We start from the raw sequence: 19,482 nt of genomic DNA on the forward strand, positions 1-19,482 counted from the left end.
AAATGGTTATCAAGAAAGAGCTGAGCACTTTACTTATGGAAGGAGAGCACATCAAGCAATAGAGAGAGAATCAACCTGCCTACGAACTATGCCACAGAGCTGAGCTCTACTGGTAACAAATGTAGAACAATGTGGCTGGGCAAGATTGTACTCAACGGTAATAATCCTAACATCTGCATATGCATTCCTTTCATTCCACTCATCAAACACAAACACCTACTTACCTTTTACAATGAAATCACAGAGAAGTAATTGATAATTAGTTCACAAGAGACTTTAGTAACATGGACCTTAATGTCTTTACTTTCTAGAATCTGCTTTAGGTTTTCCTTGCTTGTTATCCTAAGTGTGGTCTCCCAGCTGAACTGCAATCAATACGGACGCTAGGATTAGAGGAAATGTCTTTCCTTTGACAGATCTTTAAAAAGGATGGGGCAATACTTGCAAATACTCATTTCCCAACACACTAGTAAGAGAAAGAATCACCAGCACCACAACCGCCACCACAAAGCACCAGCACCACACTGCAAAAGCAGGCACTAGAGAAGAGAAATTCTGAAGGGGCTTTTCACCCTCAGGATTTTTTTCTTTATGGTAATCAAACAGCAAGAAAGCAAAATAGCAAGGACAAATAATGAACATGGAATCTTAAATTTTAATTTTGTCATCAACATACATACTCAGTGGCCTATGTTTAAAACACAAGAGCTTTGTTACCCAACTGATGTGTTGTGTACCATCTTCATTATTCATGGCACTCTGCTGCCTCGGACACTGTGCCCAGATTTCCTTGAGAAAGATCAAGCCCAGAGCCTCACCCCCATTTTCCACACCCCAATTTATGTGCTTAGAATGTAGTACAGTATTCCAAGTGGCTGCAGCACAAAAGAATGCATGCCAAATCTTACAAAATGCCAGTTGTTTTAACAGCCATGAAAATGGCTCTGGTCATCCAACTAAAGAACAGACGAATTCAGATTCACATAGAATTTGGCCATAAATCCATATGGACCCTGAGGTCACTTTACAGACAAATTTAAAGGAGTGTCCTATGGTTGAGTCTAAGGATAGAGTAAGTCATAATGTAGTCATTGTTACCTCCATTTTCATAGTAGTAATTATCTCCATAAGCACTGGATCCAGAGGACTCTGGAAAGTGTTTCTTTCGCTTTTTCTCTTCTTGTAACTCCTTTTCTTGCAAAAGGCGAGCTATGTCCTGCAAATAAAGAGAGAATGCTAATAAATATTACCAGAGAACAAACAAACCTTTTACAATGAAACAAACTCCATCCAGTGGCCCTAAAGTCAATGGTTTGACACTCCACTGCCAATCTCTTATGGACTCAATCCATAGCTTTCCAGACTTCATGGCATTAAGTTCATGCTATTCAAATACTCAGTGGAGTAGCACATGATCCAGATGAACAAGAAAGACTTTTTGGTTAATTGAAATTTAAACCTAACTCAATCTGGGACATACAAACCTAGTATTCCTAAAGCTGATTAAACAACAGAATTTTTTAAATTCTTATTTGTGGGCCCTTTTTCCAAGACGATAATTCACTAAGCCTGGATGGAAAAGAGTGCAGTAATCTATAAAACATTAAAATTGTATATACAATTTAATTTTGAAACTTTGAAAAAAATTATTTGGCTGATTTAGCTTTGCATTAGAGCACCACTGAAAAAGACAAAATGGTCTTCCTCCTATCTCCCCCTTGCTTCTTCGCCAGGCAAGTTTTTACAGTTACTGAGTGATGAATAACATTCTGACCCTGCCCCCCCAGCCTATGATGGCAAAGGTATATGCAAATAACTAAAATACAATTAAATCATGAATGCCTCAATAAAAGAGTAAAAATGTCAATGTGAGTATAAAAGAGGCAAATCTTATTTCTGCTTACATGAATTAGTACAAGTCTTTGCATTTGGAATTACTGTTTCATAAAACATAATTTGAGAAAACAAACCTAAAAGAACTCATAAGCCCTTCTGAAGTCATTTTCAATTATTTTTTAATTAATCATATTAAGTAGGCTTACTTTGGGTTAATGTGTAAAAAAAAAAAAACTAAACTAAAAACAAAAACAAAAAAAAAAAAAAAACCCCTCCATAATTAGAAGACCTTCTGGTAAATACATTCATTTGAATGAAAATTCACCATTATATTTCATCTTTCCCTTTTCTGTCATTCAAGCTCACCCACCTTTTGAAAATTTGAAACAATGAGCATAAGACAGAACACAGTTAAAGATCTCTATGCTAGAAAAAAGTAATTTTAATAAAAACATGTATTTACTGATTGCCTTCAAGGAACCAAACATTCTCCTAGAGTCCTCTGTAGAAAAACAGGATATATGATCAATATCTTCAAAGCCTTACCTATTAACTTTTAGAAGCAAAACCATTAGCACGATTTAAGACCCTTTGAAAGGGGAGTGCTCTAAGAGAGGCATTATCACAAACCAGGTGCAATGGGGCCCAAAGGAGCCTAGCACATCTTCCCCAAGCACATGACAAATTACTAAACTATTGTGTTGAATTCCTTATGCTATTTTTTTTATTTATATGATTTTATATCAGGGTTACTTCTCCCTGAAAGTTTCCACTTCTATTCCTCAATGGTGGGAAATGAGGAAATTTCAAAATGAGGAAATCTTCAGCACAAAATCAAGGAAATCTAAAAATGTGACTGTCAAATGACTATCAGAAAGGAAAAAAAAAAAAGAAGGAAAGACATTCCATTAGATTGCTACACTTCTTTATCAACCAGTAATTAACATCTAATTCAGTAGGGAACTCTCAAGAGGTATCATCTCCAGAGGGGTATAAGACCAGAAAACAACATACCAGTTCTATGGATGCAAAAAACATCAATATAACTAAGATAAGAAGAAAGAAGAATTTTCTCAACCAGGCACCTTCCACTCCCTCCCCCTTTCTGGCCATACATGTATAATCTTATTTTTAAAGTGCCAAAACATGGGAAATTTTTTTAGTGGCTAAAATGTACTGCTATTTGAGCTATGCTCTAAATATTACCAACTTATATAAATACTTTTTTAGAACATGAAATTCTAATCACTTTCACACTAAATTAATTTTTAATGTAAACTGGTTACTAAGTTTATCCCTTAACAGTTCATATTATAAATGGCTTCAAACTGTTGGATTAGTGCCACAGACTTTTCATAAAATGGTCATGCTAATGTTTACTTAAGCAAAAAAAAAAAAAAAAAAAAAAAGGTTTGCCCTAAAATAGTTGCACATTCACATATATTTGGACCTAGGTTCAGAGACACACATATACCTATAGATATTCACACACATACACATACACACACGCTTAAGAATTTCATTTAAAAATAAGCCAACTAAACACACATTCCTTAGCCTTATTAAATAACACTGACAAATGTTTATGCTATGACTAAAGAAAATGATCCCAATGGAATTAGTCCACTTTAATTACTTACAAACTCACACAGTCCAGTATTCCCAAAGGCTACAACCCTTTCTTCAACAGAAGCTTAGAGAGAAATGCAACTACTATATAGTCACACTATGTAAAACAAGTTTTTTTTTTAAAAAGGAAGAAAGGAATGAAGGGAGGGAAGGAGGAGGGAGGACAGAAGAATAAAAGAAAAAAGAGAAAGAGAAAGAGGAAGGGAGGGAAGAGGACTGGGGAGAGGAGGAAGGGGAAAGCTACAATGCTGGTAAGACTATCTCTCTCCTTCTGTAAACTTTTTTTTGTTGTTGGTTTAACTTTTCTACATCTGTCTCCCTGAATGGAAATGCTACTTTCCTTACATCTGTGCTCTGTTAAAAAGCACAATAAAATTATATCATAACAAAGTCAGAAATGCTAATTAACCCACACAGAGTTGTGTAACTCTACTCTTCATGTACAATGTTGTTCAGGAAAAATACTCTGTCCCAATAGGAAAGAGGCCCTGGATTCTATATCTGGTTGTTTGGGGAGTCAGAAACAACCAAAGAACTGACCCCAAAAATCTCTTAAAGAGATTTGGGTGAAAATCCAGAGAGGAATTTTCCACAGCCCTGCTGTCCAATAAGAACATACTAGCTAAGCAGACTCCATAAGAAAATAGAAGAGCACAGAGAGAGAGAAGGGAAAAAAAAAAAAAAAAAAAGAATTAGGTCAGTTCATGAGTAACAGGCAATGATGTTTTTTTCAAAAGTTGGCCAGAAAAATTCCCACTATTATCTCATCTCAGTGTCCTCTGTGAGGCACCGTGGACTAAAATAAACAAATATGTATTATCATACATTCTTCAATGACAAACTTTACTAATGCAAATTTTGTGCATTTAATATTAATACCATACCAGTCAGCTGAGAGCCCTATCTTCAGATAAGAAAACATCTCCACACGGTAGGCATATTCTGATCTAAAGCATCAGCTGAAAAGTCAAAGAGTCTGAATGGAGCTTTTAAGGCTAGTCTCACTAAATCTCCACAGCTGCACTTCTCATTCAGTCTCTGACAGCACTGGGGAATGGGACCATTTCTGTAGGTCAAACAACAGAGGAGGGCAAGGTAGCTGGGAGATGTGTAAAAGCAAGAAAACTCTTGGCTCAGATCACACCAGACTGGAATACACTTGAGCCTGTTTATTTTTCCCCTTTTCTAATTTAGCACACATCTCTTTCTGTATAGAAATCAGAGCTGTTATAAGGGGCAGAATGGTGGGGAAACACTAGGCAAGAAAGCAAAAAGAAAAGAAATTGACTTAGTATGTAAGAAGCTAAGTTAATATGCACCAAAGGCATTAAACCTCACAACAGCCCTCTAGTGTATGTGCAATTATCATGACTTCTCCATTTCGGAACCTAAGGTTCTACCTGGGTAAGTAAAATGCTGAAAGCCACAGCTAGACATTAAAGAGCTAAGATTCAAACTCAGAGCAGCCTAACTCGAAAATCTCCATGTTTTCTGTTGTGTCACAGGACATCCGTGTCAGAAGCAGTCAGTCAGGGAACCTGAACTGTACAGATATTTCTCGGTCATCTTATTATAGCTGGAGACCAGTCACTGACTTCCTCAAGTCTTAATTTCTTCATCTGAAGAACAGACTCAATCACTACACTGCTTACTTTATACAGTATTACCACGAGACTATTTATTGTGATTGCTGTTTAGATTCTACACGCCTAAATAAAGTGCTTTGGTTTCTCTTTCTATCCTGTTTTTCTTGAATGGGGGGGGGGGGGAATCACAGGACACCAGTAGCATTTATAAGAAGCCAACTTCATTACTCTGTTATTTTTTAAAATAGAAGCTTTCCTGTTCAGAAAATATAATCACTTCTTTCAGTTCCCAATTTCATCCCCAAAGCTAAGTCTTGACTACACAGAGTAACACATCCTGCAGGAAGAAAGAGTTCCTGTGTTGATAACAGGAAGGATAAAAAGCAAATCCTAATGCTTACTTGCAGTTCTGATTATCACATGATCATGGTTTGTTTCTTAAAGAAACAGCTAAATACACACATAGCAGATGTCTCCCGCTCACCTGGCACTGAACAAGGAGTCTTAGAGGGACAAGGATGGCTCAGTGGGAGCAGCAGTATATGCAGGCTGCTTGACTGATGGTCCTCATCCCATCTATTTAACAGGGTGATTCCGTGTGCTGGTTTACCCAAGGCAGGCCCAGCTTATATAATTATTAATAGTCCCCCCTTGAACCTAGAAGAATATGTGAGTATACATACAATAAATCATAGGGCCATCCTCCTATTAAAACTCTAAATCATTTTCTTCAGTCTGTGGCCAAGAACAGCACAGCTGGTTTGAAAGAAGAAAAGAATCAATACATGCTGAAAAGGAATTGTTTGTAAGAAAGGCTAAAAGTGTAAAACAAAGGAAATAGTTAAATGCAAATTCAAGTCTCCTTACCAAAAAACACTGCTGCTACTTGTAGTCATTTTCAACTTTAAAAACAATACAATTTAAAAATATATACAGAATTAAACTGATTAGTTCCTTGAGGCAGCGCATCACAGGAGAATGAAGCCGTGAACAGCAAAGAGTGAGAGCACTGGTGGCCCCTGGCCTCTCACGATTGACACGCCCTGACTTGTGTTTAGACCACACACAGGTCTGCTCTCCCTCTCTCAAGACTGCACAAATAACCCACAAACAAACACCCTGTATGGTTTGAATAGTGCCCCCCAAAAAGTAATTTCTACTAAGAACCTCAGAATATGACCTTATTCAAAAATAGGGTCTTTACAGATGTAATTAGTTAAGAGAAAATCATACTAGATGAGGGTGGGTCCCCAATCCAATGACTGGTTTCCTTTTAAGAAAACAAGAGGACACAAAGACACGGGAAGAAGGCCATCTGACCACAGAGTCAGAGACTGAAGTGATCCAGTGACACTCTAAGAAATGCCAATGATTGTCAGGAGCCAGCAGAAGCTAGGGAGAGGCAAAGAAGCATCTTTCCCAATAGGCAGCAGGGACCCACCAAAACCTTGATTTTGGATTCCTGGCCTCCAGAACTGTGAGAGACTCTATTTTCTGCTGTTTTAACCACTTCAAGTCTGTGGTAATTGTTAAAGCAGCCCAAGGAAACTAATTCACCTCTTACGTTGAATTAGCATCATCTTTAAGAAGAGTTCACTTAGGTTATCGAGGGGCAATAAACAGTGGTCCATGGAGGGCAACACTTGGACTGTGCACCACCAAAGAGGAGAGTTCTGCTGCCCATCCGGCAACCCTGCATTGAGTCCATGAATACAGAAGGCAGCCCTTCCTCAGGGCTGGGGTGGAGGGGCATTATCTTAGTTGTACCTCATCTTTCTTCTCCTGAATGCGTCGTCTCTCGGCCTCAATAGCCAGCTTCTCCTGGATTTCCTGAGCAATTTCACAGTCTTGTTGTTCACTTAAAAAACAAAGGTGAAAGTAGTATGAATAAATAATAAATAAATTTTCTTAAAAATACAATTTACTGAATATATGAACCCGTGCAAATCTTTATCTCACTTAATCCTCACAATAATGATGCAAAGAGGTGGATATTGTCACACGTTACAGATAAAAAAGCTGGGGTCCAGAGTAGTGACAGCATTTCCCTAAGAGCACAGAGAACACAAGTGGCAGAACCAGAATCTGATCCTCAGACACTACAATGGAAAGTCCCAGGCCTTTTCTAAATTCTCTTATCACCTCACCATACTGGGGCCACTCTACAGACAGGCATGCTTTCTCAAGATCTTACAAAGGAAACGTAAATTATCAGATTAATGTCCACAGATATACAAATCACTAGATGTCACTCTGGTCTCCTAGAAGTGATGGTATGACTTTAAAATGATTTTTATAAGTGTTTAAATTAGATGTATTTTTCAGTTTCACTAATACTTAAAATACCGTGCAGCTTCAGTTCCCAGTAGACACCTCTCTGGCTGGTGCCAGTTTTCTTAAAACTCAGATCCCTGAGAAACGCGAATGCTGCAATACTGCTGCTACCATAGTTTGCCTTGTTTTGGCATTCATGTACTGAACAGGGACTTAAATTTAACACCTGCTATAGTACAGACACCGTGCTCAGACACTGAGGATACAAACATGAGTAAATCTTCACTTTGCAGTCAAGGCTCACAATCCTTTTTGGAAGAAGAACCAAGAGGATGATTTTGGTGGGCAAAATAGATCACCTCTAAAACAGCAATGCAAACAAAAAAGAAGAACTGGATATCTCAGAGATGGGTACAAGTGCATGTCTTCTAGATTCAGGTCAAGAAAAGTCAATAGGCAGCTTCAAACTCCAGAACCTGATACCTCTGGAAAGCCAAACTTCACACACAACTGTTAGCTAGGAAGGATGACCATAAACATGCTTAGGGTTTACGACTTAAGAAGAGGTTGGAATGAAATTACAGTTGTGACTTACAGAGGGAGTTTTCTTGCTAAACAAACATTCTCATTCTCCCTCTCATTCTCTCTCTACCGAGTGAACTTAAAACTCTCAATGAATCTCATTCTTGGTTGGCTATTCCATGTTTAACAAACGGCATTTTGTAAACTGGAAAGTGCTGGGGAGGGCAATAATCTGAACTGTGATTAAGGAATTAAAGCCCATACTCTCTCTTCCAACAAAACTGAGAGGCAGAAATTATCCTCATTTGTATACAGAAACGGTCACTTCCAACATGCTTGGAGACATGCAGGTACAGGTGGACAGAGACGCGGCCGTGTACGCACGTGTTATGCTGATACAAAACAGAAAGGAAGGAAGAGGAAGTAAGAGAGCACAGGTAAGGGATGGCAAGACTCTCCTAGAATCAGTAGGAAAAACACTGGACAAGGTAGCTGCAGACCTGATTTCTGGTCCTGCCACTGAGAGTCAGTGAGCCATGCCCTCTCTTGTCAATTTATCAGCTATAAAAGTATTTGGACTTAATGACTTAATCTTATAGGTCTAATATTTTAGAACTCTTAACCACTCAAACCAAAGAATTGAAAAGAAACAAAATCTACTCAAAACAATTTTTATTTATATATCCTCTTTTCATTCACTTACTTCTAATAATTAAGAATCATACACAAAATCATGTTCCTAGTTTTCAAAGACTTCTCTAGTTGGATCTCTCAAACTCAGGTAAAATCTGTACAGGAGTTAGCAAATATTAATTACATGCAAGATAATAATAGATGGGAAAAAGAAGAAGCCCAGCAGAGAAGGCAAATCCAAATGAAATGTTAAAGGTTACAAGTGACACAGATGTCCTCCCTAGTACAGAAAATAAAGAAGTGAGGTTTAAGCTGAGGATAATCACTTCCAATCATATTTCCATGAAGGACAAGATCGAGTTCACGCAGACAATTACACAAAATCCCGAGGAAGCAAAATCACATGAGAAAGGGGTAGTCAACAATGGGCAAGCCTGATAGTGGACGGGGGCCCCAGGATGCAGAGTGAGTAAGAGCTTCCAGTTCATTAATATTCACAGCATTTCATCCAGCCAGTGAGGTGCAACTGTCAAAACTGCTAGCGTGTGACAATCAGAACAACTTCCTTTCTAACCACTTATTTCAGCTAGGAGTACCTCCAAAAGCCTGAAGTCCCAGGCAGAAATAGAATATCTGGCTCTCCTCTAATTTAAGACCTATAATCCATTACTCTCTGAATCCTCATTTATATTTAGAGTTTTATCTCAATAATCTCTGAATAATCTCATTATACTATCATTACCCTAATTCAGGGTCTTAAACTTCTGCACCAGCCTCAGAACTGCCCTTGATAGCAAAGCACTGTGAATAATGTAAAAGGCAATGATTTAGAACTCTAGAATACTCTAGCTCTGGCTCTTATCTTTTTGTTTTGTTTTCTGGGGGTGTTTTGTTTTGTTTATTTATTTTGAGAGAGACAGAGAGAACAGAGGAGGGACAGAGAGAGGGGGGGAAAGAGAGAATCCCAAGCAGGCTCCACACTGTCAGTGCAGAGGCTGATGTGGGGCTCGAATTTACAAACCTGTGAGATCATGACCTACCTGAAATGAAATCAAGAGCTGGAGGGTTGAGCCACCCAAGCGCCCCTCTGGCTCTCATCTTAACTCTGGTTATGACCCCAAACCTCCACACCTCTCAAATCTCTCTCTTCTTATTCCATGAGCATTACCCTCCAATCAAGCCTTGTCATCTCTTAATTTGACCACTTCAAAGCTGTCTTCAATCTTGTCCCCTACAATCCTTTATCTACCCATCCCCCAGAGTAGATCCCAAAATGAAAATCTAAAACTCTTCCAATGGTTCTCTGTTGTTTATAATATAACATCTACAAAATCTAAATTCCTAAAAGCATAACTTTTGGTCCAGTTTTTGACTACTTTTCTGGCCTCATGCCCTAACCCATGCCCTTAATCACACACTACACTCCCGCAATACTGAACATCTTGTAGCTACCATGAGATTCCAGGTTCTTTAACCTCTTCCCTTCCCTATTACTCCCTCTGGCTAGAATGGTTTCCTTCAGCTAGCACTATGAACTTCTAATTTAACCATCAAGGCTCAGATTAAATACATCACCTGTGTTAGAATGGTTTTCCCAGTCTCTCCTTTCTTCATTGGCATTAAATGTATTATTTAATTCTCTGTGGCTTACACCAGTCTCTGTAGATTTCAAAAGCCTCAGAGTTTTTTTCTGAGGCTCTTAAAGGCAACAGCTATATTTTGTTCCTATCTGTGGTCTCCAGCGCCTTTCATGGTGACAGGTATAGCAAGAGTCAGTAAGAGTGTTTATTTACAAAATAAGGAAGCTGAACAAAAGGATGACTAAAGTTCTCTCTACAAATAATAAACCAGAAAGGCAAACCCTTCCTCAAAGACAGCAAAAATGATAGGCTTTCCTGTTTATTTGAACATGAACTACAGTAAACTGTGGGGGCCCTTTACTTCTCCCTCTACCCTTTCCCCTCAAAACAATACCTTGTGGTTAAATCCACCATTTAGATATAGGGGATTACACAGAGATTTAGATACAGGGGTCACTCTCAAATAAGAAATGCACCCTCTGAGCTTTTAAAACAGTGGGAAAAAGTAAGTCATTGTGCTGGAAGAGACCTTGGATATGATCTTTCCATTTACCGAACTATTACAGGAGGAGACTGAGGAAAGAATGTCTGTCAGATGCTGAAGTTATAAAGAGAACTGAGTGTGTATTTCAGAGCTTTCCAGAAGATCCTGCCTCTCCCTGAAAAGCAAAAGAGGTTCAAGGAAAATAAAAGCAGCAAACATCAACCACGCAAGAGTAAAGGAATCCAATACAACTCATAAAGTTCTTTGATATCCAGTATTTCACTGGATCCCCCAACCAACCTATGAGGCAAAAGGAACAGAGATTATTTTCCACGTGCTATAGGGAAGGAATACAGACTCAGAGAGGTGGATCGAAATGCTCAAAGTCCAACAGTTAAACGTGCTGAGAGTCATGCCAGAATCCACTTGTCCCCAAACCTATGAAGTATTCCAACAACAACAAAAATTTCAGACCAAAGAAAACTGTGGGCTAGCCACTATAGGATTTGTAATCTAACAGTGACAGGCATGAGAGGGACAGACACACAGTCTTCTTCCCTGCCCTGGTTGCTGGCTCCACAGAGAAAACCAGTCCCAGCATGCCTCCCGCCCACCCCCAAATCCTCACAGGTCTTTGTAGCGCTTCTGGAGCTGAGCCTGAGCTTTCAGATCTTCCTCCTGAAGCTGCTTAGCCACCTGGAGATCATGCTGGACCAAACGGTTCCGCTGAATATTCGAGGCCAAATGATGTTCAACTGGACGGAGAGATTGAAGAGAGGAATCACAATGTTTCGTCTGGTTAATAATACACCTCAGGATAACTTAAGAAGGGTTTTTCCATTAAAAAGAGCTTCACATCCATGACTTCATTTTATGCTTTCAATAATGCTATATAACAGGCAGCAAAGGAATTATTCCTCTTCTCTTTCCATTAAGTAAAATGAGAATCAAAAAGGTTAAGTAACTTGCCCCTGGTCACATGGCAAAACAGCAGCAGTGACAGGATTTCCACACCAATACTCTAAAACCAAGGCCAGGGCTCCTTCTGCTCCACAAGCTGTCACTCTATTTATAAACCTTTTCAATACTTACTTTTTATATTGACACATGAATTAATGATTCCCAAATTACATATTTGCAAATACATACTTCTGTGTAACACACATAACTTAGGTTTAGTTTCCATAATTACCTACATAAATATTGAGAAAAGGCCACAACCTAGATACTTCCAATGTCTGCAGAGATGTTCAGGCCCCTCTTCTAGGAGAAGAACAGATGCCAGATAGTATCTCCCTCCTAACAATACTAAGGCAATGGAAAGGTTCACGCGCCGCTTTTCCTCCCATATACCCAAAGTCTCCTAATCCCTGGCAGCTGTCACATCTTAAAATACCCAGAACTTCATTTTCCACCCAGGTGGCACTTGCCTAGATAAATCCCTCAGGACTGATGGAAAGTAGGCCTGGTGACTCAGTTCTCTCTCCCTGCCTCACCGAAAGAAACCTGCCTCGAGCTACTACTAAAAAAGAAAACAGAAGGAACATAATGAGGGCCATTACTCACTCTCTTGTTCTTGCAGGCTGTGGGCCAGGGTGTGGTCCTCTAAGACAGCAAAATCTCGGCACACTGCAGAGGATGAAGGAGGAAAAGCAGACAAGAAGGTTCAATGGTAGTATTTTAATATGTTAAAAAAAAGAATTTTGTTTACTTCAAAAATCAATTCTACTATTTTAGGATTATCAGCTTTATAACATGCAGTGCAAAATAGTGACTAGTTAATACAAAGTCTTCATTCACAAACATCCACAGTACCTGCTCAGTGCCAAGCACAGGGCATCACAAAGTAATGGTTAGCTCTGGTCTCTGACCTAAGGATATTAACCACAGAATCAGAACCCATAAGTCCAGAAATTTTTTTTTTAATTTATTTATTTATGGGAGAGTGCAAGCAGGGGAGGGGAGGCAGAGGATTCAAAGCAGGCTCTGTGCTGACAGGCTGACGGCATCAAGCCCAATGTGGGGTTCGAACTCATGAACCACAAGATCATGACCTGAGCCAAAGTCAGACATTCAAACAACTGAGCCATCCAGGTGCCCCATAGGTCCAGAAATTCTAATCCACATCTAAAAAGAGAGGGCAAGTATTGTGGCCATAATACAAGAGACAAGAACTTTCTGCATACTGTTAGCTAAGAGAAAGCTGAGTTCTTGCATAGTCAGAGGAGTTAAAAGAAATCTAGCCTTTGCCTCAACCATCTAGGGTTGAGGGAATCCTCTCCCAGAGACTTACATCTATCCTGCTGCCCCTAAGGAAAAACACACCTTTATTAGTCCCTCTGGTAGGAACAGATTTCTATTTCAGGATAATCACTTCTTTAATGGGACCACACCCTCAGACAGGAGTTAGAACTAGCTCCCCTAGGTCTCGCTAAATGTAGAGCTTCCTAAAAAGAATCTGCATACAAAAAGGATATGGGAAGCTTAGAGGATAAAGGAACCTGCCCCTACTGTCACCTGGATTTGAAGATTCAGGCAAGAACATTCTCTGGCCTATCTTTTTAGGAGCAAATGGGAAGAGATGGTCTCCAAGGTCCACCCCAAACTGCAATTTAAACTCCTGTTTCTTAAAACAAACATACACAAAACAATACTCATAAAGAACTCTTATCATGAAATGTGCCTTCTGTTTGTATGAAGGACATGTAATTTAGGTGATATCTTCTTACTCTATTTCAAACATGTAACTCACATGAAAAAGGAAAATTCCCTAAAGCCACAAACTACTACAACATGTAGGACTCATGAAACTGTCCCGTAAAGTTACCAGAGTTTATAGATTTCTTTCTGCAGCTTTGATTTTGCCTATGAAGACATTTAACTGAAATGGAATAAAGAAAACAATCCTTTGCCATTCTTAGCACTTATATATGCTCACATACATATACATTGACATAGCCAGCCTTGTCCCTGAGAAATAACAATAAAAAAGTAGGTAGATCTTAGAGACATTAAGCTTACTCTGAAATGGTTTTACAATTGGGGAATCATTTCTGCCCAAGAACCATTTAAACAACATATGGCCTGCTTACTTCTTGCAACTGCAAAACTTGTAATTCCAGGAGAAAGTCCTGTTCTTTTACATCTGATATATTCTCAGCAAATTCTAACAACTTTGTGGCCCAGGTCCTAGCTACCCTATGTTTCACAGAATGAAAGTGCTTTCAAGATGAGCTAATTAACTCATTCGATTAATAGGTGAGGAAAATGAGGGCCAGACAGAAGAAAAGAGTTATCAAGACTATATACAGTTTGTTGGTGACAAGGCTAGAAGTCAGTATCTGAGCCAGCAAGAGCTCTTTCCTTTCCTGACACCATGACAGCCCTCTGGGATTCCAGGCAAACCAAGAGGTCACAACAGACTGAAAGGAGATACTCTATACTGACTAACATGCACTCCCTAACATGCCTAGTGAATTAATATTAATTGATCAAATGGCTAAGACATGTATGGATTTAGTTCACAGAAAACAAATATTCAGAATGAATTAGACAAAATGAATGTAATCAAATCTTGTGCAGAAGAATGCTATTAGGTTGCTTTATTATTTGAAGCACTTTTATTATACTGCAAAGGCTTATGTCTGTATACTAATGTCCCGTATTAATTTTAGATAAGATTAGATTAATTGTTGAGATTAATATTTTTCAAATCATGGATGTCAACCTATTATTAGGTCATAAAATCAATTTACTAAGTCTAGAAATGAATAGGCTAGAAAACAGAGTAAAACACACAGTCGAGGAAACCATGGAATGGAGAAACTTTTTCAGTTTTACTCACACAAAACTCACACATACGTGTACACACACACACACACACACACACACAGCTGTATATATGTATTAGGTTACACTGTAAAACATACAACACCCTGCAGATTATGGTCAAAAAAACTTAAAGGCCACTTCAATTTATGTTACCAAGGCAGAAAGTTATGCCAAACAATATATTTTATACATGTTTAAGGTCATACTGAATAAAAGATTATAAAATTATTGCAGGTTTCCATGTGGATAACCATGTGAAGAACTGCAATAATTTTATATTTTTGTTTTAGTCAGTGCAACATTAAAACATAATGTTTATGGATGCATACACCTGTAAGAAAAATATGTTTTTAATATACAGCACTGACACAAACTGAATTTAGAACTGAATCGTGCTCATCTACAGAGAGTCAAAGAGCAGGAGTGCCTTCACTATATCAGATGTTCTATTGACTTACAAACAAAACAGAGAAGACTAAAGCAAATAAGGCAAATATTAACATCTATTAAATTTGGGTGGCAGGATCATGGGTTTATGTATTTCTTTTTTTTTTTTACATTTTTTTTAATGTTTATTTATTTTTGAGACAGAAAGAGACAGAGCATGAGCAGGAGAGGGTCAGAGAGAGGGAGACACAGAATCCAAAGCAGGCTCCAGGATCTGAGCTGTCAGCACAGAGCCCGATGCAGGGCTCGAAATCAGGAGCAGTGAGATCATGACCTGAGCCAAAGTCAGACGCTCAACTGACTGAGCCACCCAGGCACCCTGGGTTTTCTGTATTTCTTTTGTTTTTTGTAATTTTTTACACACTGCATTTTAAAATTCTACAACACAAACTTTTTCTTTTTAAATCCACATCTTTAATTCCATCAATAGCATATGCTGCTAAACCACAAACATAAAGACATAGTTGCCGTATCATAGCAGGTGCAAGGAGTTTATGAATTACCGGTTACCATAACAATGACTCTTCTCAATGACTTCTTAGTATTTAACCAGCAACAATGAAGTATCATTGTTATTTGATCCTAAATCTTCTTACAGCGCATATGGGTTAGGGTTTGAGTGAGAAGAGAATCTAGAAGATCTTCAATGACTAAAGGAAGTGCACACATTCATACACAGAATTGTATTGTCAATACACTGAGTTAGCATTTCAGAGTTTACTGAGAACTTCCAAATGCATGATCTCATTTATGCCAAGTATTACGTGTTCACTCCAGTTTCTTCTGCATCCACTCTAGTTCCTTTCTAGATGTGCCTCTGTACACTCTGCATCATGACTGTTAACACAAGCTGGAAAACAACTACACATCCAGCCACCTTTGTAAATCAGTAACCAGACTGGGAATTACAGAAAACATTTCACAGCCAGGCCAAATTCAGAGCCTGGATCTTTGCTCCTTCCCTAATCTACTCTACTTTGAAGTAAACAGTATAAGCAGTATAGAAGGATAAACAGCATCAATTCATCTCACCACCTTTCCCTGCAGGCACACTTAAGCTGTATCATTGGACCCTGAATGCCTACCCTCCCACTTCTCAGACTCTGTCCCTCCCATGTTCACTTTCACTCACTCAAATTTCAAGCTGATCTTGCCATTAGAGCCATTCCATCATTCCTCTCCATTCCCATCCAAACTTCAATGGTCCTGTAAGCCTCCTCCCTCTGACCCCAAACATTTTCCCCAAAATTAAGGCATGGTAGCTAAGTCTGTTTTCAAAACTAATCATGCAACTCTACCTCCTTGCTTTTGAACAGCATCAACAGAAAGAAACACATTTTATCCTTCAACGCAAATAGACAGCTGTCTCCGTGACCAGTTGCAAACTCTTCAGGGCAGGGGCCTTGTGGGACTAATCTCTGTACCTTCCACACAATTCTATATGCACTGGATGTAGCACGTAATGAGACTTCAATAGATATTCATTAATTGAAAAAGAAATGAAGAAACACTGGCCAATAAAGTCAGAAAACAGTGAAAGTTCCATAGCCAAAAGAAGAAAACAATTTTATAAATAGAATTAAGCTCTGTTGTTACAACAGCATTACAGAGACTTGTAAAACTTTCAGATATCATTTTTTTTTAATTTTTTTTTCAACGTTTATTTATTTTTGGGACAGAGAGAGACAGAGCATGAACGGGGGAGGGGCAGAGAGAGAGAGGGAGACACAGAATCGGAAACAGGCTCCAGGCTCTGAGCCATCAGCCCAGAGCCTGACGCGGGGCTCGAACTCCGGGACCGCGAGATCGTGACCTGGCTGAAGTCGGACGCTTAACCGACTGCGCCACCCAGGCGCCCCTTCAGATATCATTTAAATAAAAACTAGAAACCTTCTCCATTCCCACTAAATGAAATAGTTTTAGTGTTTTTTAACCCATATATATACATATAAGTATACAATGATTTAGTTTACATTAAACCAAGCAAATTTCAGAAATAGGAAGTAGGATATATATTTGAAATATATATATATGTGTGTGTGTGTGTTCACACACACACACACACACACACACACAAATATTCTCCCCCCATCCATTTTCCTTGAAGAAAAAGGTGATTTTCATTCATTTGTGGATCCCCCTAAATACACAAATGACATAGTATGTACCTAGTAAACGCATTCATTCAACAAACATTTGCTGAGCTCTCTTGCGATAAATAAGTCATTTCCAAGCCATCACGAAAGTAGAGATGACAGAAAGGTACACAAACATAATATAATTTGATAAATGCTATAAAGAGCTACAGAAAACTCTTTGAAGGCATAAATAATGGAGGAAATGTGCTTGCTATGAACTGGAGGTAGTTGTAAGTAATAGCAGTGACTCAGAGATATCAAGAAACCTTAAAGTAGCTAACATACAGAATGAATTTCAAAAGGTTAAAATTCCTATGGGCAGAGGGAGTAGGCATTCTAGATGGGGAGGCAATTAACTCTCACAAACCAGAAGAGTGAAGAAGTCATTCCCCTTCTGTCCTTCTTGTACTCACACCCCAAACTTTCTGAAAATACAATTCCTATGACTCAGTCTTTACAAGCTTCCACCCACATACAAATGCCTGGATTAATAATACATTCACTAGCAACTATTTCTTTCAACTGTGTCTGTACTGCCTTTTATGTCCTGGTATAATTTGTGAATTATCCTATTTTTGTGTGAATGCTATTAGCAACAGATGGAATACATACTCATTGATTTGAGAACAGGGATGATACTTGTTTTCCTTTGTTCTGTATACATGAAAACAGCCTCTATGAATGAGGATGATGTTCCAGACACATATTCTATGTTGAAAAGTTTGGTAATGACAGGCAGCTACAGTTGACATTGATACAGCACTTTATTGATTACAATGCACTTTCATATACATTCCTCCTAATTACCTGAAGGTAAAGGTTTTACCAATATTCTCATTTTATTTATGAGAAAACTAAGGCTCAGAGAAATAAAGTGACTTGACCAAGATTGCCCAACAAATGAACAAATGAATTGGAAACCAAACCTGGAAGAAGTAATGAGTCTATATTTCACTACGTAAGAAAAGAGTTGATATTATTAAATAGTAAATAAAATAAAACAAATATGCATTAGGTTGTTTGAAATTGTGGATACAACAGAATTTAGGTAAGGATGGCACATGTGCTCAGAAGGTGGGTTCCAGGGCCCCAAATAGAGCAATAAAATGGGGGATATTGTTTATTTTGTCTCACTGTCTCCCAAGAATAAGTCTCTGGCAATCACAGTCAGCCTGTATTCAATTCTGAAAAACAAGGGCAATAAAAAGTTCTTTTCATCTCACAGTGTTTCCTGGGTGATGTGCAAGAAAAACCCTAAGCTATGTGTGACAATGGTGGAAAATTCCAAGGAAAATTTCCCTTTGGGATCTAACCAGCTTGCCCCATCTCCCCTACTCTCCATCCAGTATCAATGAGATTTTCTCCATTTGCAAAGAGAGTATTAATAAATTTCAGAATAATGTGTCCAAGAGATGTTAAAGACAATTTGTACAAAGAAATAACATGTGTAAACCCCTATGCCTTTGTTTGTTGCCCCTCAAAAGGAATGTCTCCCTAATTTATTAAAGAAGGGTCTCTTTTCTTTATTTAAAGCTCTAATAAAACTGCCTGAGTAAAAGAGAACAGAATGCAGGAAAAACTATGAACAGCTATCATCCTAATGCCAAGTCCTTGACATTTTCATCCCCAACAAATTTTACGTATATAGGGACCAAGAGGATATCAATATCACCATCACTAATAACAACACCAAAACCAACCCTCACCCCCCATTACTACCACCGTCAGCTCGGAAGCTTCTTAGGTATGCTCAGTTATGGACTATGGACACTCTCGTAACCATCTGCCCCAATTATGGTCCTAAAATAGCATACATAGCTTTGAATCACTGACCACTCTGACAACTGAAACTTCCCATTCAGGCAGGAAATTGAAACGATGGGAATAAGATCTCAGTAATGTCTGAACAATTAATTTACTAGGGAATAAAGGGTAACTGAAACTTTTGCTCCTTCTCTGATTTTTAATGTCCTAGATGTCCATCCTGTTGAAATTAACAAAATCCAAGTACAGTATGACAGAAGAAGGAGAGTGGCACCTAATTTGGGCTGACAAAACACTAGTAAATGAACACAGGCCTTCCATCCTCATTTACTTTGTTCCTAGACGAAGTCAATGGCAGGGCTATTATTCTGATCAAGTCTACAAATCCCCTGTTCTATCCCATATACTATGGTTATTCTATCAGTCTGGAAGATAGAGGATCCTTCTGATAAGAGACACATAATATCATTAAACCAGATCCACGTTTCTGGAATATTTATCTTTAGTAGAATTATTACCACCCCCCCTTACTAAACTACCTGAAAAATGCACACAGGCTTTTACAATTCCTTTTTGAAAGACAAACACTTTCATCCACACTTTGTATAAAACTTTTTTTTTTTTTCAACGTTTATTTATTTTTGGGACAGAGAGAGACAGAGCATGAACGGGGGAGGGGCAGAGAGAGAGGGAGACACAGAATCGGAAACAGGCTCCAGGCTCGGAGCCATCAGCCCAGAGCCTGACGCGGGGCTCGA

General features: G+C 38.6%; 1 protein-coding gene across 3 annotated transcripts in view; it reads right to left on the reverse strand.

Annotated features, from left to right (window-relative positions):
• Positions 1 to 19,482, reverse strand: part of CCDC50 (coiled-coil domain containing 50) — an 80,661-nt gene that overhangs the window by 41,034 nt on the left and 20,145 nt on the right. For all 3 annotated transcript variants that reach the window (XM_045037137.1, XM_045037136.1, XM_023260304.2), the window contains exons 2-5: positions 12,111 to 12,173; positions 11,173 to 11,299; positions 6,819 to 6,909; positions 1,099 to 1,216 (exon numbers count right to left, since the gene is read on the reverse strand). In XM_045037137.1, the coding sequence (XP_044893072.1) occupies positions 1,099 to 1,216; positions 6,819 to 6,909; positions 11,173 to 11,299; positions 12,111 to 12,173 (399 nt within the window). The remainder of the gene's footprint in view (positions 1 to 1,098; positions 1,217 to 6,818; positions 6,910 to 11,172; positions 11,300 to 12,110; positions 12,174 to 19,482) is intronic.

Source organism: Felis catus, chromosome C2 (genome assembly GCF_018350175.1).
Source record: "Felis catus isolate Fca126 chromosome C2, F.catus_Fca126_mat1.0, whole genome shotgun sequence".
Classification (NCBI taxonomy): Eukaryota; Metazoa; Chordata; class Mammalia; order Carnivora; family Felidae; genus Felis; species Felis catus.